Source organism: Hippichthys cyanospilos, chromosome 4 (genome assembly GCF_059441005.1).
Source record: "Hippichthys cyanospilos isolate Australia breed blue-spotted pipefish chromosome 4, RoL_Hcya_1.0, whole genome shotgun sequence".
Taxonomy (NCBI): Eukaryota; Metazoa; Chordata; class Actinopteri; order Syngnathiformes; family Syngnathidae; genus Hippichthys; species Hippichthys cyanospilos.
In genome coordinates this window covers 12,856,774-12,880,332 of record NC_142372.1, presented here as the reverse complement: position 1 = coordinate 12,880,332, position 23,559 = coordinate 12,856,774, and the positions used below count along the sequence as shown (strand labels likewise).

At 38.4% G+C, this 23,559-nt stretch overlaps 1 protein-coding gene across 2 annotated transcripts in view; it reads left to right on the top strand.

Moving 5' to 3' along the window:
• The first annotated feature begins 1,258 nt into the window (after positions 1 to 1,258).
• spon1a (spondin 1a) overlaps positions 1,259 to 23,559 on the top strand; it is a 53,439-nt gene continuing 31,138 nt past the window's right edge. For both annotated transcript variants that reach the window (XM_088413910.1, XM_088413909.1), the window contains exons 1-6: positions 1,259 to 1,867; positions 2,826 to 2,932; positions 8,349 to 8,482; positions 15,370 to 15,443; positions 15,772 to 15,894; positions 18,014 to 18,162. In XM_088413910.1, the coding sequence (XP_088270036.1) occupies positions 1,636 to 1,867; positions 2,826 to 2,932; positions 8,349 to 8,482; positions 15,370 to 15,443; positions 15,772 to 15,894; positions 18,014 to 18,162 (819 nt within the window). In that variant the 5' untranslated portion in view covers positions 1,259 to 1,635. The remainder of the gene's footprint in view (positions 1,868 to 2,825; positions 2,933 to 8,348; positions 8,483 to 15,369; positions 15,444 to 15,771; positions 15,895 to 18,013; positions 18,163 to 23,559) is intronic.

Sequence of the window (23,559 nt, the reverse complement as noted above, 5' to 3'; positions counted from 1 at the left end):
GTGATATGAAAGTTGAGATATATATATTCTATGATATATTCTAATTCTGCACTTAATTTCCTATCAAATGCTTTACAAATCAGAAAGGTAGCTCACTAATTGACAAAATTTGAACAATTTCAATGTTGCCGATTTGAAATCCTAGGTTTGATGTGCATCATTTACAAATCCCTAATCTTCATATTTGCATTTCTAAATAGGAACATTTCGGGCAAATGACTCCTGTGCCCAGAGCTAAAGAAGTAATTTTACTATCTGCGTTGAGGAGCTTGTGAACTTCTAGATCACAGGTGTCAAACTCAAGGCCCAGGGGCCAAATCCAGCCTGCCACTTCATTTTATGTGGCCCGCGAAAGTAAATCGTGTAAGTTTCCATGACCCTTGCTAAACTTTAGCTTGTCATGTATGATGAAAAATAAAGTTGAGATTTTTCGATTTGTTCTGTTACAGTAAAAAACAATGTAAACAACAACATCTGTAATGCAAACAATAAATGAACAAACTAGGCTGCTTTACTTCTAATTTAAAAAAAAACTAAGCCATCAATTTGTTGTGTACAGTAATAATACTACGATACAATTTAAAATCGACTTGGTTTTCTCAACATGTCGGCCCAATGAAGGAAGTTCTACAAAATGGCCCAGACAAAAATGAGTTCTAGAATCTAGATGGTAGTGCGATCTCAAACAAAGCATGAAAAGGGTTTCAAATGTTACGTATGATCTGTTTTTCACAATAATGAAAGTGAGTTTGCTCACAATAGTATGGCTTTAATACTGCCAGTCTCACTGACTGGTGTGGTTAAAAGTTCGCACTCTGATCCAGTGAATTGTTCAGCAATGGCTCTGATTTCCTGCTGTCTGTAGAGCCATACGGACATACACTACATGTCGTCTGTATTGTCTGTATTGCCTGTATTGTCGTCTGCAGGGCAATGGAGACATAGAGTCATCTGCATTTCCCAATCTCCTCTCCAACATTGTGTTGTATATATATATATATATATATATATATATATATATATATATATATATATATATATATATATATATATATATATATATATATATATATTTTTTTTTTTTTTTTTTTTTTTTTTTTTTTTTCTTTCTTTTTTTTTTCACTTTCACTCAGGGATTCACAATCAATCACTGTCACCTTTTTAGAAGGTTTACCACTACTTTGTGGGCGTGTTTGTGCTGTGTGCATGTGTGTGCGCGCGCCTCTTGCGTGTGGCCGTGGCAGTCTGAAACACTCGCGCACGCCCAAAGAGTTCAGCATGTCAAACGCATCGCCTCCAATGTGGGAATGTTTGTCTTCGCTGGTTGGTCTGTCAACAGGACGAGCCGCAGTCGTGTAGAAAGCCGAGCGATCTTGATTCCACGCTCGGCCATTTCCACGGACGCCTTCTCTCTTCTTGCCACTCTCTCCAGACGCCTCCAGAGTGCGCGTCTCCTTCGGAGAGTGCACATCGTCGCACTCCGTCCGGTCCTTCCTTCTCCCGCGCACCAAGCATGGATCTTGCATCCTAACAGACAGCACTTTGCTCACATTTCGGAGTAAAAAAAAAAAAAGCTCTTTGTTGGAAGTTTGTGATCCCCTTCCTTCTCACTCCGTAAGTTCAACAAGATTTAGGATGGCATCACGCAGGCTGCAGCCGCGAGTCATGTTCTTGCTATGCCTAATGTCCTCGGCGGAGTGCAACACGTTCATGTCCACCGAGGAGCCCTCTGACACGGGCGCCAAGTCGGACGGCTACTGCAGCCGCATCCTGCGGGCTCAGAGCGCCAGGAGGGACGGCAACAGCGAGTTCAGGCTTCGCGTGGAAGGAGAGCCCGAGAGCTACCAACCAGGGAGCACCTACAGAGGTTTGCGTGCGCCCTTATTCTCTGTTGCAAAGTGTCTTTATTATCAGTGAAATCAAAGATCAAGTCAAATCAATTGTCAGTTTCAGCTCAGCGGTGAATAAATTGTCTTGAAAAAGAGCAACATTGGTTGAGGAGGTTTGTGTTAAAGCTGGTCTATTAAGAGTAATGTTTATTACTAGTATCACTACAAAGGATGGAAATAAAGCTCCAAAATGACAGAAGTCAGTCAACCCTTGGTTGCAGTTTTGATTTTGTTGTCATTGTATTCCCTATTCCATAATGTGTCTTATGTTTTTCAAAAAAAATCTATCAAACCTGCAAGGACAAAGCAGTGGCCCAATAATGCAACAAAACAACGAAGCAATGTCCAGTGAAATGAAGTAAATTGATCTTTCTTTGCCAGATCTGAATTCCAGGTTCGGGAATTAGTTTATTGTGCACCATTTTTCTTTGACTCGTTGAAGGAAAATGGAGGTGGCTTTCAATGAAAGGCGCTGATGATTTTCTCCTAGTTCACCTCTGGTAACTCACTTTTGAACTTGTGAATTTCTGCCCCATTTTGACAAATTTCTCATTAATGTTGGTTCTCTTATTTTATCTTCTGTGTGGCTTTCATATATCTGGTTGTAATTTTAAATACATTGACTAAGACTCAACAAGGGTTTTGCTTGATTTTCAAGTTAACCTTACAGTATATGGGGTTTGAACCGCACTGCTTCCTTTATTCCATTGTCACATTGCTGTTTACTATGAGTCACTCTCAACCAAAAATAGAGCACCACTTTGGTGATATAACCTTTGTTTTCAGCTCAATACACATGTAAAACGTCATCTTACACATCTGGATATCTGAAACATAGTCAAATGAATACAATACATTGTCAACACGGACGGACGTTGCATCAGAATAAAACTTAATCTCCATTTCCCTGCGCTGCTTTATTTCACCTCCATCCAGTGACTCTGTTTGCGACCAACCCCTCCTACTTTAGAGGCTTCACCCTCATCGCCTTGAAGGAGGGCGCAGCAGGAGACAAGGAGGAGGACTACATAGGACATTTCCAGGTAAGATAATATATTCCATCAGCATTTTCAACTCGTTTAACAAGCTGAATGTATTCTCGACATCCCCTTCTCCTATATATTGCTCCTATGTACGTACTGCTTTGCTCTGTGAACCCCAGGCATGTACAGTTCAGAGGTAGTCCGTGTGCGGTTTGCTGTATACTCAAAGGAAATGGTGGAGTTTAGGGGCCAATTAGCATTTTATGGAAACACGTCCAGTCTGAGGAAGAAGAGGGAAAGATGAAAAGTGTAGAGTTGACAGAGACAGCGGGGGTGCTGTTACACACACCTGACAATGGCAAAGGGTCCAAATTAGTACTTGGAGTTCCGTTGCAGTCCGAGCAGCAGATAGGAGGAGAATACTGCTTGATGGTCTGAGAAATGATCGTCACAAAATATGCCCGACTCACTTTTATTGTTCTCTGTCTTCATTATTAATTTCAACACGGACGTTTAAAGTGATATATATCACCAACGGTACGCTTCATTAAGTACACTCATATACTTTAATGAAATGCAAGAGCTATGTGAACTTTTCTGCCCAAAGTTGATGGTGGTATGCATGTTTTCAGAGGCAGCTTTATAGAACACATGGAACTGCTTTGCCTACCATGCAGTGTCTTTGTAATCTCGCTTAAAAACATAATTAGAGACATTACATGTTTGTGCACTGAGCATGAAATCAATGTTTTGTTAGACAAGACAGATTTAGTAACATATTCAGAATTCTTTATTTTGATTTATTGAATCTGTCGTCCCATCTGCTGTGCACACTGACCACATATACCAGAGTTACATTGCTCTGTGGTGGCACTCGCTGTGAACTTCGCCTCTAAATTTTGAGGACATAAAAAGTTGAATATTCTATTTTTGCACTGCAGACTCCTCACATTTTCTTGCGGGGATTCTTTCTAAAACAGTTTTGAGGGGTTCCACTCTGATGTTCACAACGTAAAATAGGCTCGAAATGGAAAAAAAAAAAATCATTGGGATCTATATTTGTAAACCATGCAAATGCTGCTGGATCCTTGTGTTTGTATCACCCACAAGGATCACTGCACATTATTTGCCAATTTATGGGACAGATCTATGACAAACGTTGTGCTGGGGCAACAGAAGCAGCCTGTTAAATATGTCTGCTGTAGTGACAATTTGGTGGCAGAAAGGCAATCTAAATCTCACGCATGCTTAGACCACTTCTAAGTGGCTTTCATAGGGTTGCGAGCTGGTCTATGACATGACCCATTTTATTCCTAATCTTAATGTACACATCTATGTCTGTCTGTCTGTCTGTCTGCCTGTCTGTATGTATGTGTGGAGTTTTCATGTTCTCCCCAAGCTTTTGTGGGCTCTCTCTAATGAAACTTGGCGCTTGAACACAAATTAACTGTCATTTCATTTGGGACCATCGGCAGATACTTTATTCTCAGTTTAGCCAGTCTATGTGTCCACAAGTGGCGGAATGTCCAAAATTTACACAGTTAACAGTGATGCAAAGCTGCTCATTTTGAGTCAATATATTTTTCTGTGCTCACAATCTATTCTTGCGCTGTCAAAATTAGTCACTCGCGACTGTGGCACAAATATAAGTGTGAAATGCATGTGGCCTAAGTGTGAAATGCACCGACCTCTAGCTCTCCACTCACTCAAGTTGTGTACTCTGTGCGCTCAGTGTGGCACACACGTTTCGAATGTGCCACTAATCCAGTCAATCAGAGCGAGTAAAAGTACATTTGATTGACTGCTTGGTCTCTAGTTAGATTGCTTGTTGGGTTCACCCTAACCTAAAAACAAGGTGAAAAGACAAAATGAAACAAGATAACTATAGTGAAAAATCCCAAACTATTATAACCCTGGTTCAGACTGGTGATAGTAAGGTGTAGGGATCCTTAATTGTCTGGCTTGCCCCTGGCGATTCAACCTACCCTCCATCACTGCGCGTTGACATTTTGACTACTGTCTTATTCCTTACGTCATGTGGCACCACAGTGAAAATAAACAGCTGTCAAAATATACTGTTCAGTATATTCCTCTCTTGTCACCATCTCACTTCATCTTTTGTGTTTTAAGCCTATTGTGAACCCAACACACATCTTTCCCAAAAGCACACACATTTAACTCCTCCATTCTTCTATTCTTACATCGACGGGTAGGCATTCAGGCAAGGAGAAAAAGCTAAGAGCCTATGCACAAGATGCAATGTGACGCACAGCTCATTGGAAATCTCAGTGTGCCTCATCGTGTCATCATCTCAGGGTGGCTCCTGACTTCGTGAGAAGTGATTTAATCCAAGCATCAGCTGCCACCATGTGTGCACGGTGTACTTAAAGTCAAAGATCTACCACAAGCACAATGCCAATTTTCCCCTAATTGAACCGTTCCATTATCTGTTTTTGTTACATCTGCGGAAAGAGTCTGTAAACAAAGAAGGTCAAAGTCCCCGTTTAGTAATCGGTTGCCTCTTTTCCTGTAGACTTTGTTTAATTGATACCCACGAGGCTTCACCGATTTTAACACGTGCTGACATCTCGTCAGGTCACTTGAGGATTCCTGTAAGAAGCCATGGCTGTATCGAGTGGGTCTAATCTGACAGGCCGCCCACACACACACGCACAGACACACACAAATACACACATCACATATTACTGATAAAGTGGTGCCTGTTGAAAATGTCTTCACTTTCACTAAATCTTCTACACACTCCAATGTCCACAATGCACACATGACCAACCACCTACACACAAACTACTGCAACCCTATGTTCTTTTAAAGATGTTCTCAGAAAGATTGCGGCATGCCCATATCAACACTATCATCATCATCCCAGCACAAATACAAACTGAGGAACCCATTTTCCAAATGTCCTTATGTTCTCTAAGCCAGTTCAGCTCATGATCATCTACAAAACCTAAACAGTGCACAATTACATGCACCAAGGCCCATTCACTAAGATGCCAAATTGTGTGCATTAACATATTATGTAGCTCTTATGGTTTTCTCCAAGGAGATGTTTGGAAAACCATCTTAACTGTGCAAGTTTGAAGTAATGAAAGTGGCGTGTTAGTGGAAGACAAACAACATATCAAGAAATCTATTGAGCCAATAATTTGGCGAAAGCCAAAAAGAAAGGCTACGTTTTTCTTCTTAAAATTAATTCACCTCGGATATATCTTATTTATCACACTTAAAACGTCAGAAAACTCTACAAAAAAATTGCTCTGGGACAGGTCAACACAAATTGTCACAATGCCTTGAAATGACCCATATGCAGAGTTGACAAAAACTTTACTCATAGGTGATACGGCATGACATCTTCTTGTGACTAACTCCAAGTCAGCTCCAAAATTTGCATTAGCGAATAGATGTTACGGCTCAATTATTTTTAGTTTATCACAATGCAGTAGAACTTGCCACATATACTTACAAATCACATTGTGTGTGCTAAATACGTACATCATTTTGCACGAATGCCCCCTAGAACGTACAAAATGTTCCGGATGCGATCCTTGATGCGCTTGAGTAAATCACGTCCTAAGAGGTTGCAGACATAATGCCCTCCATTTTTCAAAATGTGCCTCACAATGTAGTTTCAGGAATATATCCATCCCGTTCCTTAATGTACACATTTGGCGACACGCACTCAGAATAGTTCACAAACACACACTTCACACTTAAAATGTGCTCTCCATTGCAGTTTGATGAGTGTCCTCACATCGAGCTAAGTCCACTACACGAACACACACACTTACACGCACACCCACACTAAACCTTGCACCATCCATTTTCCAGGGGGAATCATTCATAACGTGAACTGACAAAGAAAATTCCTCGCTGACAGCTTCATGGCAGCAGGAAGTTCTTGCTTTTAGAGCTCCGATGTTGCCGTTTCTCAAATAAATGTCTTCCCTGTGCCCCTAGTCAACATTGGATTTCACAGTTGTTTTTAATTTTGACTATACTGACTGATATAGTAAGGGTTATGAATTGTGAACATAGCTCATACTGTAGGTCATGTGCATGCACCAAACTGGGCTTTTTTTTTATTTTTTAAATGACACAGGTCAATAGTGTGATGATTGAGAATGCGGGGTTGTATTTTCTGATGGAGCTTGTTATTGATCTTTCCAATTCAATTTATTTTATTTCACCAGTAAAATCCATTTAAGTTCAGGACTTGATTTCCACTGAGTATAACCAACAATAATGTCAGTACAAATATGAACCATCACATATCATATTATTCCCTCATGCATGATCTTTAATACACACACGTTCATCTTTACCTTACACTTGACTTTTGGAGAGTATGAAAATGAAATGACCGCAAATGTTTCACTTATTGATCGTACTGGTTTTAATTACACAAGTTTAAGGACAACGTTTATGGCATGAATCATCTTTCAGAAGACTGATAGGCTATTGAGTGAAAATGTGCAGATATGTTCTGTACAAGTCACACATCAAAATTAGGGCTGGGCAATGAATCAAATTAAGTAGATCAATTGGTCATTTTAAAAAACAAAGTTTTTTAAATGAGCTCTAAATCATGATTTAGAGATTTTGCATAAGTGCTAGATGGGTGGTTTACAAGACAAAACTTAAAGGGATAGTCAATTTATTTAGGATATTTAGCAGTAAAATGTTAATATTTTGTCTATAGTTAACTCTTTTAGCTCTGGTACTTTTTAGATATCCATTCGACTTACATTTGAAAATATTTGAAAAAAAAAGATTACTAAATTCTTTTCCCCCATACAATCAATACTTTTAAAAATACATCATTTTTTTACATTTCTTGTTGACTAAAATGACATCGCACATCACAAAAAATGGGTTTTTAAAAGTTTCAATAGTATGTAAAAAATAATTTAGCTCTCCAATTAATTATCGACAATATATACCATATATATTATATATACAGTGTAAATATAACTTTTTCCAAATAAAAATGGCAAAATAAATGGACTATCCCTTTGACAAAGTTTTGCACAAGCGATTTATGTGATGTTTATGTTAAAACTGATTTTAAAACCGTATCAGTTAGTTTTGCCTGATTATTTTCTACAGGATTTAAAAAAAAATAAATCAAACCTTTAAATCACCTTCACTTGGTTTGTTTCTTCCATTGGAATGGATTAAAATCATAAACGCCCAGAATGATTGAAAAAATCCGATTTTATTTTTTGGCTACATCAACCAGCCCAAGAGAACAAAGATGGTCTTTCAAGATGATTAAAGACATGTTGTAAAGAAATGGTGACCTCGATCTTTAAAAACCAGTGGAAAAGTTCCAATGGCAGCTACATTTACCATCTCCCGTTTAAAGCCGAAAGTAAACGTCGATAAAACTATTTGAAAGGTTCGCAAGACCTAGTCTTATTTTAATCTACTTTATATGTTTGTGTGATTTCTACAGATAATCGATGAGGAGGAAACTCAGTTCATGATCAACTGCCCGCCCGCAGTGACAGAGGGGACACCTCGCCGCCGCACCAGCATCCAGGTGTTCTGGACTGCGCCCCCTAGCGGCTCTGGATGTGTGTTCCTCAAGTATGTATGTCAAATCTTAGGTTCAGTTTTTGCATATGGCATTTAAAAACGCAGGGAGGAATATTTAGAGTTGCTTTTCACTGGTGTTATGCGAATGCAGCACACACTCTACGGCGTCACGGAGAGACCATACTTTGGAAGCATGTACCCAGTGAACATATTTTTAAAAGAAATGCATAAGATTGAATGCAGTGTGCATAAGATTAAACATGGATAGAGAAGCATATTACATTTTCATTTTCAGCATGTAGAGGCCAACAGTGTCCTTCCTGAACTACAGTGCAGTGCATAATATGTGTTGTATGTATTCATTTTCTTTCGAATTCTGCTATCATCCAAAATTCCCTCTTGGGTAAGCAGAGAGGTTGATGGCTGCAAGAACTTTGTTACTTTTCATCAAGTTACAATATGCCAATTAAATACTTCTGTTGAGCTCAAAGGGAAGTGATAATGTTTTAATGGCAAAGTCAAATTTATTTTTGTTCAAAATGTAGACAAAAATTAAAACATGGGAATTTATTTTCTCTTTTTTCCCTTTACTGTGGAATTGATGACTCCTTCTCTGAATGCATCTGTTAGGTAGTGTTCTGGCTATCAAAATGCAACACTTTACCATGTTCTTTTCCCATAATCCAGACCGGACCTTATTAGTGTGCGAGCCATGTCACAGCTCATAGATTTTTTTTTCCTCACTAAGTAATTCATTTTCTCTCTTTTAATTCACGGTGAAACTATTAGCAATGCCTCCGATTTAAAAAAAAAAAAAAAAATCTGTCACATCTGTTCATTTTTAATAACCCCCCACAATCTCTACTCTATGCTTTTTCATTGTTAACATTTGTTCAGTCTGGTGCTGCATTTCAACCTTTTGTTTGAACTCCTTTGCACTTAGCCCTGATATTCACCCATATCAAGACTTGGTAAGAACTCTGTTTCGTTACAATGCCCCTTACAATTTTAGCAGGTTGAGAAACACAATATCTTTTTTTTACCCACTGGGCCTCTCGGGATTTATTAACATGTCTTGCTTTTTACAGTTGATTGACACCAATAAACGCCTTTGTTGCGTGCCTCCCAGGCCCACTCAGATTTGTTTTTTTAATTCATGTTCAGATGAAAATGGCAGATATCGTTTTCTATTATTTCGCTACCTTGGTGACATTGAGGGGATGTTTGTTAAAAGATACCTCAGCTGGAAAACATATTTTCTCTGATCAGTGAATTGTTTTACCTTGTTTTCATCCCTGCTGTTTATTTTTTCAGAGTGGTTGGGATGGAGAAATCAAAATGATAATAATAAATGGACGTCATAAGACATTAGCCATCCATCCATCATCCATCCATCCATCCATCCATCCATCCATCCATCCATCCATCCATCCATCAATCCATCCATCCATCTCAATGGCACTTACTGTATCCTAGGGTCACTGCAGAGCTTACATGGGCACATGTCAGATGCACAAAAGGCAGCTTTGTGAACCAATACGCTCCCGATTGCTAGTTCAACACATCTCATAATTGATCATTACAGTCTACTTGTTTTTCTATTTTTTAATTTTTTTTTTTTCATCTTTATCAGTCTTGTTACAGTCGTCTCACAGGACTGCAAGTGTGCAGCCAGGATGGATACACTCAAAATAAAAGCACGATAGCAGAGCCCTGACATTGTGGAAGGAAAGAAGGAGAGTGTGAAAAGATTGCCGTTCAAAAGTGATACCTCGAGAAATCATGATTACAGGCTGGCAGAGCGTATTTATCATGGCTTCTTCTCTTACCAGCAGATGTCAAAATGAAGGTTGCTGTGTGCCTGTGGGATGCAACGCAACAAAAGTTTTAATAAAGTCATATTGATCCAAGAGGAGCAACACATGTAAGATCCTATCTAGCGCATGCTTTTTCCCTTTTTTTAAATACAAGAGCTATTCACGGAGAAGATTCTCAACAAAATTCAATGCATAAATAGACAGAAGCAGTCAATGCATACAGGCTGACAACAACACCCCAACTAATGTTGAAAGGTTGTGTTCTACAAACCAACAAAAAGTATAACACTAAAAGTTTAATTTGCATTACTATGAACATTTATTTGGTGAGAATTTGATGAAGGGCCATCAAAACAAAAGAGGTTCTGTTTGTTCACAAGAACCACCTTGCTATTACATTTTAGGGAAATCACTGGTGGAGATTTTGTCTATTTCTGCGAATATACAAATCAACCAGCATTGCTGACTATGGTTATCCTAAAAAGCATCCTATACTTGTAATTAATTCAGTCGTTTCCCGAGCAAAGCTGCACGTCAGCCTAAATGTAAGATGTCATTATAAAAACAACATATGTCCTTGAAATTAAAAGCATGTCTTTTAAAAGCTCACGTTGCCCCTCCCGAGTGGTTTACTGCAGCATAATTGGTGGGCACTTGCTGTCTTTCAGATGGAAAAATTGAGCGTGGCGGTTTGCTTGGGCTTAAGGTTGGTTCATGACCGATTTGGATTATGATGCTTATTCTTGTCCTAAGTCTTCACCAGTAACATCTGAAAAATCATTAGCATCCATTTATAGTACCATGTGTCACTGTGATATTTGGTGAGGCCGTGTTTTATTTGCAAGTGAATTATTTTGAGCTCGGTGGCGCAGTGAATAGCACGTCACAGTTGAAAGGATCCGGTTCAAATCCACCTGGCTCCGGCCTTCCTGTGTGGAGTTTGCATGTTCTCCCCGAGCCTGCGTAGGTTCTCTCCGGTCACTTCGGCTTCCTCCGACATTCCAAAAACATGCATGGCAGGTGAATTGGACATACTAAATTGTCCTTAAGTGTGATTGGGCACGCGAATTGTTGTTAAGTTTCTATGTGCCCTGCAATTGCCTGGCAAGCAGTTCAGGGTGTCCCCGGCCAACTGTCCGAAGCCAGCTGAGATAGGCCCCTGCGACCCTTGTGGGCATAAGCGGCTATTGCAAATGGATGGATGTATTATTTTGAATGGAGAACTTGAACAGTGTTCACTGAGCACTGCCTTAGCAGCAGGATACTTTTGTTGAAAATGTGTCACAGTCATCAGCAGTCAACAAGTATTTAACTGTTTTTCTTATTTGACACATTCCATGACAAACATGACTGTGAGGTGTTTTGACCATTTGAGACGGCTGCTAATTTTCTGCTGCCGTACTCATGATTTGGTTTTGTGCTCTAGACCGATCCCTCACAGTTACATAGCTCCGAAATTACATTGCTTGTATGTCAAGTCACCCCGTGAAACTAATAAGATGAATATCCTACATGAATTGTGCTCATTGTTCGCGTCAAAGCTAATGTTTTTCTCTCTTTTGTTTTTTATTAATTGCCTTCTATGCATTTCACTAAGAGCCATCTCATCATGAAACTGAATATGACCTGTAAATGCCTTAAGTGAAAGTACTTTGCCATAGCTGAACCTGCAGGCTTTATTCATCTTGGTCCTTAAAGCCATAATAAGTCATATGCGAGTACAGCAGTCACTTGTGAAGTTTCCGCCATCAATTTTCTCTCCATTTGTAGGTGGGAGGCAATTTATTCCTCATCTCTGTCTGGTGTGAGATTTGCGGGGTCGTGTGTTGCACTCTGATGGGCGGTCTTAGTAAGACAGTATATCAGTGAACGTCCTACCACATGCAGGTGTCAAACTCTACCTCTTTCAAATACCGATAGGACAACAGACCCCCATTATCGCATGCTTTTCATGCACTGTTCACACCACATTTTCTCAAAGTGTTTTTTTTTTTTTAGTCTATCTACAAGGAGGCGCGGACAGAAATAAATTAATTCGGTTAATCTCTGGTTAAAGCCGGAGCAGGGCAAAATGAGAATTGAATTTTTCTTCTTCACAACTCTCCAGTTTGTAAAAGGATAGAGTTTTTGAAAGAAAAGGATCATATTAACTCTCTCTCTCTCTCTCCTGCTAGCGCTAGTTCTCAAATACACGCACACACCACACACACACACACACCCTTTCAAATCAATGCACTTTTGGGGTGATTGAGATCGGTTGTGGTATGGACCTAGCAAAGAGAGATAGAATTTAAATTGGATGTTAAGTAAGCATTACTTCACTTGATTGTCTGGCCAGCTCAGTAAAGCGGGTGAGGGTGCAGCAGTGTATGTGACTCTCAATGAGATATATGAAATTGGGGTGAGATTGAATTAAAGCGTGAACAATTAGAGGAACGCCTGTGGTATCACTTTCTTTGCATCTTTTTCTTTACAGTATGGTGCTTTTGCATTCAATTGCCACATGATTCGAAAGAGATATTAAAAGAAGACAAATCCGACCATATCACATAAGCGTTTGTTATTTACCCAATGTTGGAGTGCAAAAATGATACACTTTCAGTTATCACTTTTTGCGGTCTAATTGTAGAGCCATTGGTCACATTTTCAATCAGTGATAGTGCAACATTGGCTAAGATGCTGTTGGTTATTCTAGCAGCAATACATTATCTGTGATGTCACTCAGTGTGTCTTCACTGGTTAATCATTACGCATGGTTGGAAGAATTACCATCTGGACCTATCCATTTAAATATCTCAAAACATCTGGCAAGTATACATAATTTGTTTCGATTTTTGTAAACACAGTAAAACAAGATGAATTTATTAATTAATCGTATTCTGGAAGTAATAAAAAAAATCATAATTATTGTTTAGTAGGAAAACAAATAAAAGTTCAATACAAAGTAGGTCTACTAAAATGTGTAATTTGTAATGTCTTTTGTAATTTGTTTTTACTGTTGTCTGGTTAAAGACCACCAATGTCTTGTTTAAAAATGCCACTGATATTGTTTTGCAGCTGGTCAAACTAATTCAGTAGTATCATTCTTATCATTATTACAAATATAATCATTTCTAATGACAGTAATTAAAAATTAATTCTGTCGTATATTATTGTGCTTTTCATATTCTGCATCAAACCTCACACATATTTTACGTGTATGCCTCAATCATGTGTTGGAGATGCCGGCGAAGACTAAATTAAAATGAATGTGCAATATCAGTGTGCAAGCCCTTTTTGTGTGCAAGGGAAGAAAGTTATGGCTCCCAGTCTATTCAAACCAAATCCAATATCATCTTGGCTTAATGGAGGAATATATAACTCATAGTAGTGCTTCAAAGTCAATATTAGCAAGGTCCACCAATACTGCTTTGCTCAGCTTCCTGTTTGATCTAGAAAGGGAGGTGAATTCAGCCCAAAATATAATGTTCTCAACTTTAGAAAGGAATATACTTCTGGGTGTCATTAGCAATCAAATCAAAACAATGAATCCAAGAGAGGATTACAGTATCTGGCAATATCCACTCCACTTTGTGAATCTATCTTTATGCACCGTGTATATTCATTCTATTCATGAATGTGAGATGTGTCCAGCTAAACTTAGTTTGATACTCCACTATAATTGGTATGCGACTAGTCCAGCTGGACCATCCAGCGACCTCTATTCACATTCACACACCACATTGTTTGGGGTTCATTCCCATGGAAACATCCCAGCAGCCATGACTGCCCTAAAAGAGCTTGTGTTAGAATGTCAGATGGCAGGGGCCTTGTTTTCTGCTCTCGTCTGAAAAGGTTTGTTTGGGACCAATTTACATGTCAAGACCCTACCAGTTAGAGGAACAAGTCTCTTTGACAGCTCAATTTGCACAAGGTCTCAACTTCTATCACAGCGAGCATTACTGTTGCACCGTGTACGCTCTGCGGTGCGCTTGAGTGTCAGAGCAAATATGAGCAAACGTTTTATTTACTGGCATTTGATGGATCCTCAACACCTCAAAGTTCTAACTCAATGTCTAGTTTGGATATTACCAAACTAAAACTCAGAGAAATGATTGACAGTCTCTAATAAATTGATCTCCTTCATCCTTTCTTTGCACTCCCCGATTTGTATCCCACTGAGAGGATTTTGTGAGCAGACCAGGCCACGGCTTTATTTGGATCAAGTTCAAATTATGTGCAGTTATAACAGTATTGATTTCATGTCATTCTAAAGACAGTTAACAGCTAAACTTGAGTTGAGAAACTGCATTGATTAAGGGCTGTATAAATAAATTTAACTTCACTTGACTAACCATGAAGGGGATTGGCCATCCATATATATATATATATATATATATATATATATATATAAAACTGATGGTTATTACACAGTGGTCGGCAAATTCAAATTTTCTGTATCTCTATATGTTTATACTTTCATAAGGTGTTACTAAAGGCTTGCTAAACAGAAATGTAACAACAAAAACAATACAACTGCAAGAATACTTAATTATTCTTGTTAAAATGTCATAAAAAGAAATAAATCATGTCCCTCAATTAGACGTTACAAACCTTTGCAATGGATTGTAAAGTTTTTCTCATAGAATGTTTGTCATTCATTTCAATTGAACATTCCTCTACATATTAACATCGCTCTAATTTCAAACAGAAATTATTCAGCTCATTCAATTCATCCCATTCTTTATTCTTCAGTATCATTCCATATTAAATCATTCCATGTTTGAATTTTGGTTTTTTCCTTCAGTATTTCATCCTTCACACACAATTTGTACAGAAATTGCAAATGCACACTTTCGTAAAATATTTGAAATGACATGGAATTATTGGTTTTTATAGTCAGCCGTCATTTGAGCTAATATTTACGTTTCATTCTGTAATGCCTATATGCATTATAGAGTATTTTTACTATATATTTTTAAATCCATCTATGGCAAGTTCTGGGTGGAACGGCGGAAAACTGTTTTGTACGTCTGCCTCGCAGTGCAGAGGCCATGGGTTTGCCTCCAGCTCCGGTGGGTGTATAGTTTCACTGCTTTGATGACCTTCTCACTAGCCTCATCTCTTACTGTACATGTGCAGGGCAAGCATTGTGCAGAAGCGGATCATCTATTTCCAAGATGAAGGCTCACTCACTAAGAAGATGTGCGAGAAAGGTAGGATTCCCCGCCAGTTCCTGGATGCTTCATTTTACCTGCGGGAGTTCACTTTGGCTCCACTTTTCCCTTTGCCTCATTCTTGGTTTTGATGATGTTCCACTCCGCCGTCGGGCTTTGGCGTGAATGGCTGTAATTGGGATTGACCCCCTGGAGATGTGTGACATTGGATACGGCACTGACAAAAACAAGCATGCTTCTTGCACATGGCCAACTTTTACCTTCCTGTGGCTTCCAACATACAGTACTTAAATGACCGATCTCCAGTGTAATATTTCTTGCCAATCTCCCTTTCTCTCGGTTTCCCCAATCCCTCATTTGAATGCAGAATCGCTGTATGGAGATGCTACGGATAAACCCCTGCTTGACTGCTGTGCCTGTGGAACGGCCAAGTACAGAGTCACCTTTTATGGGAACTGGTCAGAGAAGATTCATCCCAAAGACTACCCACGTAAGCGAAAACTAATCTGCTCTTTATCGTGTCACCTCTGTTTTATCATACATTTCATCTTGATCATGAGTCTGCTGGGAAACTGCAGGCTTGCTGCTCCGTGAGGTGTGCATGTGTGTGTATGCGTGCGTGTGTGTGTGTGTGTGTGTTCATAACCTTGCGCCTCACTATCAGGATGTGAATGTATTCAGGGATTACCGTGCTTCTCTTGTTAAAATTCCTACCCAGTGGATCAATATAGTGTTGAGAGTGGAAGAAGATAAACCCTTGGATCGAAGAGAACCCTAATTCACTATCTAACAAGGAGACGGATTGGTATGGAACACGTTCTTACATGTAGCTTACAATTGGTCGTTTTATTAGGCACGCCAATTTATAAACTCTTTACGGACAAATTTTTAACAGGCAGCAAAATAACATACAATGCATTGGAAAAGCAGAAAGTTACAGATTTGCTTCCCCGAGGCAGTACAGCCACTTCAAAAACATTTTTTTTTTTTTTTTTTTGCTGTGCTCTAGTTTTTCATTGACGTTTTAATTTCTCTCATCTTCTGGGAGCTTTGACAGGGGATGCTGTTGTGTACCTTACATTGAAAAGATGTCTCTGTATGACCTCTTTTCATTCTGTGAAGCCCTTTGAGACTTCGGTGATTTAGGGCTATATAAATAAAATTTGATTGATTGATTGATTGATTTTTGTTGTGTTTTCTTTTCACACTACCCTGCTATCTGCTTTAATGTGCTGGGAGTGGTGTTTACTTATGCTAATTAGGATCAGCTGGTACGTATTTGCAATTTACAAGAATTAGATGAACAAAAGCAGTTGAATCATTAATTAAGCTGATGCAGATTTTTTTGAAACTATTATTTAATTTACTTCACAAGGCAGATTATCTAAAGGTGATTTAATTGCTCCAGAATCTGTTGTTCAAATCTCCAAAACTAAGTAAAAATACGTTTTTCATTTCCATTGTTATGACATTAATATTTCAAGCTCTATGAAAGTCTCCAAGGAGCACTTGTTAAAAGCAAGTTAAGGTCATCATGAACTAAAGCAGATCACCGTAAACTGAAGTTTACGTTTAGAACATCTCGAGAACCATTATACCTGGCACCAGTGTGTGTTAGCGTTCAGGTTGCAAATTTGGGGCAAGACGAATGAAATATGAATTCATCTACTCTTAAGTTGCTATTCTAACAATCCTTCTATTTTCTGTTATGCTTATCATGCACAGAGGCGGTGTGACCCGGAGCTTATTAAAACCCACCGAGGCTGACGGCACCTTGGACTGTTTGCCAGTCAGTCACAGGGCACATACTGTATAAAATACAGTATATATCGTCAGAAAACTATACACACTGGCATTCACCGTATAAAATAACTAAAACTTGAACCATTAACAATGTTACCACAGTTACCTTAAAAAATAACAGTAACTGATTTTCTGACATTCAGGAAAAATACTGCTATGTAGGGCTGTCACGATTGAGTCTTTTTTTAACCCCTGGGTGTCCGGGGAGGGCACACAAAGTGTAAAAATAAAAATAGCAAAAATAACAATATTTACATTTATTTATTATGAAATTCAATTCGGAATATTTATTTTGTCATAATTAGAGTTTTATGACGTTTTAAGACTTTTGCTTAATGGAAGTCCAGGCTAAGCCAATCAATGAATCAATCAATCATTTGACTGCCCCCTCCTGGTTTGTTTCAACACCTAAAATTGAGCCACTATAGAGTGTTTGTAGTGACAGGTTGTGTTCCTGGATAATACAATTTACAACTTTCTTTTCGGAAGTTCCGTGTAGTAACGTAGTCTTTAATGAAAGCCGGCTAACTACCAAATCAATATCTGTTTTTAAGCACCAAAATAGGATCAGCCATTTGGCCATCAAGTGATGACATCAAAACAACAAATGTCGCCGGTCTTTGCATATGGGTGGTGTTTAAGTATAACCTCACTCCAGGTGATTTTTGCAATAATTAAACTTTTTTTATTTTTTATTCATAGGGTATCAGTGGTCACTGTGGTCACTGTGTTCCTGCATGCATGGAGAATAACTAGCAACAGACCTTGTATGTGTATGCTAACCTAATGAAGTTACCTTTTACCAGGTCGTGCCAATCACTGGTCAGCCCTTATTGGTGCATCCCACTCCAAGAACTATGTACTGTGGGAATATGGAGGCTTGGCCAGTGAAGGTGTCAGACAAGTAGCTGAGCTTGGATCACCTGTCAAAATGGAGGAGGAGATCAGACAAAAAGTAAGATATTTTTTTGTTGTTGTTGGGACAAAAACAGTCAGACCGCTGCCCATCACAAATAGATATGGCAATTGGTTATGTAAAGATGTAATTTGTACCTACAGCTGTTTCAACTCCCATTTTTCTAAAATAACATTTGGGAGTTTTACGAACTCTGATGTTCAACATGAGATGGAGTCTGCATCAGTGGTTTAAAATTTTTGGTAGCATAAACTTCTCCACCATTTCTTGAAAGGAATTTCAGTTTTAGGTCAGACAATATTTATACATGCTTGCTGTAAAATCCTCTGAGTTGGAACATTTTAAATAGCAGACAAAGAAGCAACTATTCATTTGGCTGGTATTAAACATCAGGTCCCTGAAGTCAGTTTTCAATTAGTAGAACGTTGTTGTCCAGACTTGTTAGATCATTGAAATGGCTATTCTATTCTTAACTTTCTCTTGCTGGTGCGTTCCAAAAGTGTAGACTCATCACTATTGTTTGCAAATCAGTCAGTCAGTGATGAAAGTCATGACTAGACATTTTTGCTTTGCACGCAGCAAGGACTGGTAGTTTTTTTTTCCCCTGACAGGGCTCAAGGAGGCCTTTCATAGTCAAGGTCTGCATACATTTATATAGTCATTTCCGAGTCTTGTATTCTCTCCCGATTCGGTCTCATGTCTTTTTATTACCTCCACAAATAGCATGTTATGTTTCGCCTTTTCCTGCTCCACGGCTGTCTCTCCCACCCAGTCCTAAAATAACTGGCAACGCAGTTGGTCCTGCAGAGGGCTTATTGTTGGCTAATATTGAAGACCTGAAGTCACAGCAGATAATGAGAGCATTGTGTGAGCAATGGGGTCTCTGCCATTGCTGACTTCTGGCTGCTATTACTTTTCTTTCAAATTATTTAAAGGGGGTGATTAGACATTCGATTTAAATGAGCACAATGGGCGGTTTGAATTCGACAATCTGGTCGGTTTTATCGTAGAAAATGAATTGAGCTGATAGCAAATACATTTGATTTTTTTGCTATGAGGTTTCTGTATTTAGTTATGAAAGTAGCACAGGATGTACGGCCATTGGTTGTCAGGGCAAAATTCCCTGCAGTATGAATGCAGGTGAATGATGGGTACACGTTGCATGTACGTAAATCCGGATTGGGATGGTTCTTGAGACTTGAGTGCTATTATTCCTAACCTAAAATTAGTCACTGCACAATCAGCCTGTTACAATGCTCTTTTCATTCAATGCTTTAATAGATAGTATTATATTTATCTAGTTACCATTCATGTTCATGCAATGATTAAAAAAAATCAAAACTTATTCACTTAAGCATTTTTGACACACATATTTGGAGGGCTGCTTTTCACTTAGTCTTATTGTTATTGTTAGTCATATTATTCGAGACAAAAAGCACTTTATGCTCAGTACATACAATAGAAGACCTGAATGCACAAAAAATGAGCTTCGTTATTCCTTCTAGTCTTTTTGATTTTGACAAAACGAGGTTGTATCGACTACATTTGACTGAATGTGATACTGCTGTAGATTTCAGTGTTTATTTTAATGGTATTTATGTATTAATCATTAATACACTTTTCATCTTTATATGAGGTAACGACCAATTATGGCTCATCCATTTACTGGGTTTTGTCACATCCGATTTTCTGAAAACTGGGTAAATTTACCGCTTAAACCATATTGCACAAATGCATTATTAATCAGAATAGACTCATTGGGGTGAGAACACTTTATTGTTATTATTATTATTTTATATATATTTTTGCATTAAACTCCCCTTTAAGATTTAATAGATTGCTTTTTCTTTGGTATGTATGGAAATTGTTACTCTTATGTATTGTAATATTTATGTTTTTCCACAAGTAAAGGTCCAACAATACATTTTGTCATCAATAGAGGCCAGCAACACACGTTAATTATAATCAGTGAACAAAACAATACAAAAAAACTATATACGCACAGGCTGTCATTAATATTCACATTAATGCCTTTGAATGAAGAACTGTTGCGTGCTTGAGGTAGGTTCCTTCTTTGGAAGTGTTCACATTTTTAACAAATGCTGACACACACAGAAACCTGATTAGCTTTAGTGTCAGGTGTGCTTTCTGTGTTGGGAGTGGGGGGGGTGAAGGGCGGGGTGTGGTGGCGCAGTCAATGATGAATACAAAATTGATATTCATTGCCATGTTCCACTCCAGCCATGGGCCGCGCGTAGCAAAGTGTTCATTTGCAGACATACAAACAGTAAAGATACACAACCCAAACACACGTGAATGCACATACACACAAACAAGCAAACACGCGTACGTATGGACATATGTCACACATTTCATAAGTGTTCACATCAATTACAAAGGAGGCAGCATCAATTACAAAGGAGGCAGAGCTAACAATTGTTACAGATCGTACATACTTTGTTATGAAACTCACTAACCACTGACGTTTTACAGCCACAGTGTGATGTTGCAGATAATAAATGGGTACTTTTGTGCACTAGTAAATTCTATGTATGAAAGTGATATTAGTTGTATTTTTAGTTGTATTGAGTGGTTGTTTGTCTCTGTGTGCCATACAAATGGCTGGCAACCATTTCAGTGTCCCCTGCTTACTGCCCGAAGTCAGCTGGGCTAGGCACTACCATTCCAGCGACCCTGGTGAAGATAAGCAACGATAGATAGATAGATAGATAGATAGATAGATAGATAGATAGATAGATAGATAGATAGATAGATAGATAGATAGATAGATAGATAGATAGATAGATAGATAGATAGATAGATAGATAGATAGATAGATAGATAGATAGACAGATAGATAGATAGATAGATAGAATGTTCATGACAGAATTGATAATATTTCAATTTTAAATTGAATATGAAATGTAATTACAATTGAATATCAAAATCCAGTTAGATTTTCTGAAAGTGAATTTCTATAGGTTGGCATTCCTGCAGAGGGACTGACATACCACTTTCAATTGTTTCCCGTAGTGCGAGAAAGGTTGTTGGCCATTTTATTTTCCTGGTCTTTAATCCTGCATGTATACAGTACGAATCCTTACTTCAGCCTGGGGCCTGTCTGACTTTCACAATAAAATACAAATGGAAAATACACATGCTATCCCGTTTTTAGATTTTACCCCCCGAAAGACAATTTCCCTGAGTAAAAGAATTCGATTTCCAACATATAAGGTGGGTCCACTCATTTTAAACATATAGTATAATGTGATAGCCTGGTAATAAATATAAAATTGCTTGCCAGCACCCTCTTAAATAGCCTACCCATCACATTCTCCGCAATCCAAGTAAGCAATCATGAATCTGTATTGCGACTTCCACTGAACATAACAGACAATTGTGGCTTCAATTTAATTCACAGGGGCTTTTCACCAGAGATGCTGCCCACATTTAAAGTCATTTATTACATCCCATAGTCAGTGATGTATGTCAAATAGATATTTCATGGTCACATGCATGTAGTCAGATTGCTAGGTGATTTACCTGGTTGCTGTTTTTTAATTGTTCCCAGCATACAAAACCATAAACATAAATATGCATTACCTGTATTGTTCAAATGCTCTAATCAGAGGACTTGGCACAATGAGATTGCCTGTGTTCGTCCCTCTCATGTCTGAGACGATTTGTAAATGCAAGCAGTCATTACAGGAGCTCGCTGGGTCTGTAATGAGAAGTCTAATGAGACTCTCTCCAAAGACCAGACACCAGGGCCAAGACCCCATGTGGACTATGAAATCTCCCATTTCCTCTCGCAGTGTGGGGCATTTTTTTTCTGTGACTGCAAAATACAGACGTCGCCTGATTTCCCCATTAAACTCTGTTCAGCAGGTGAAATGCAGAACAGGGATGGTTTAGACTTAAGGCAAAACAGAAATTACAGAACAATGACTGAAATTGCAGATCTGTGTTTCTAGGGAAACACAACTATAGTTGAGTTGTCTTTAAAGAGCATATTGGCAGGCGTTTTCATTGTTGCCTACTATGATGAGTCTGACTATCTTATTATATTGATTTTTTATTGTGTTTTTCATAGTTATTTTTTTCATCGGATAAAATTGCTCTATAATTGCCCCATCATAAGAATTTCAGGTACTTTTGGATGAATCTGAATCTTGCCAGTCATGGAACCCTGTGTGCCTTCCTTGCAAATTATTTTCCAGTTCTTCAGCAAGAAATGACTTTAAAAACTTCCTTGAGGACTGTGAGCTGATGTTTATTCTTTCTTTGTGCTTGAACACTGATGGTATAGATTCACAAGAATACTAAAATGCATATCCCTTGTGCATTATATCGCTCCTATGTGGATAATACAATGGTGACAATATACACATACTTTACATTTCTCTCCTCACCTGTAAAGAAAGCAGAATAGGGGAAGCGTGAAAGACTCCTCCCTAAATAGCATTGTTTGGAAGTTGTTTTTTTTTGTTCTTTTTTTTTCATCCCTAGTCAGTAATGTAAAAGGTACTTAAAATTTCACATTTTCAATTAAAAATAAAAGTTGAATAAAAGTCAATTCAGTGTTTTGCATTAAGAATGCTGCCATTTCAGGAAGACACATGGTAAATGTAGACAGAGTGCAACGTTGCATTGTCAATGATAGAAAGGGGTTTGCTTTTTGAAGATTCATAGTTTCATTCAAGATGGTTTGAAATATTCTGAAGGAGCCTTTCTACTGCTGAAAATGTTTGATTGTAATGTCATTTGGTGGTTTAAAAGTGGCATCATTGTCTATTAATAAAAGAAAAACAGAAAATAAAATGGCAAGGGATTAAATAATTATTTCATCTCAGCTGGAAGTCTCCTCTGTTAACTTGCTTCATGATCCCTGCGGATATTCGTGTTTGGTAAAACAAAGCTTTCCAAAAGCTTACATGCATGCTTTGGATCCCAGGACGGTCATTATAATCGCTCAAATCGAGCAGTGCAGCCAGAGGCGAGTCCAATTTGAAACGGATGAGGGAACCAACATGTGCATTGTTGGCACATTTACCATTCACATGTGAATGTTTTCTCTTTTTTTTAATATGAAGTACACTATGTTGTTCTCATGAAAATGCATCCTGGTTCCAATACAATAGATTCCCACATGCGTATCTGGATGTTTGTTTTTGACTGGTATGATTTCATTTCCGTAAGTGTTTTAGCTGGTCTTTCATTTAAACTTGGACTGCTTCTGAGTGTTGCTTAGGCCTACATGAACATCATGGTTAAAGCAGAAGGAAGCTCACAAGCGCACAATGGCAGTTATAATAAAAAGGGAGTCCAGGGAGCAACATCTATGAGTACAGTATGTCATGATCCGTGTTTCTGTGGACTTATGCATTGTTCTCAGCAAATGTCATTTTGTTTCATGTAATATCGATACATGTATCA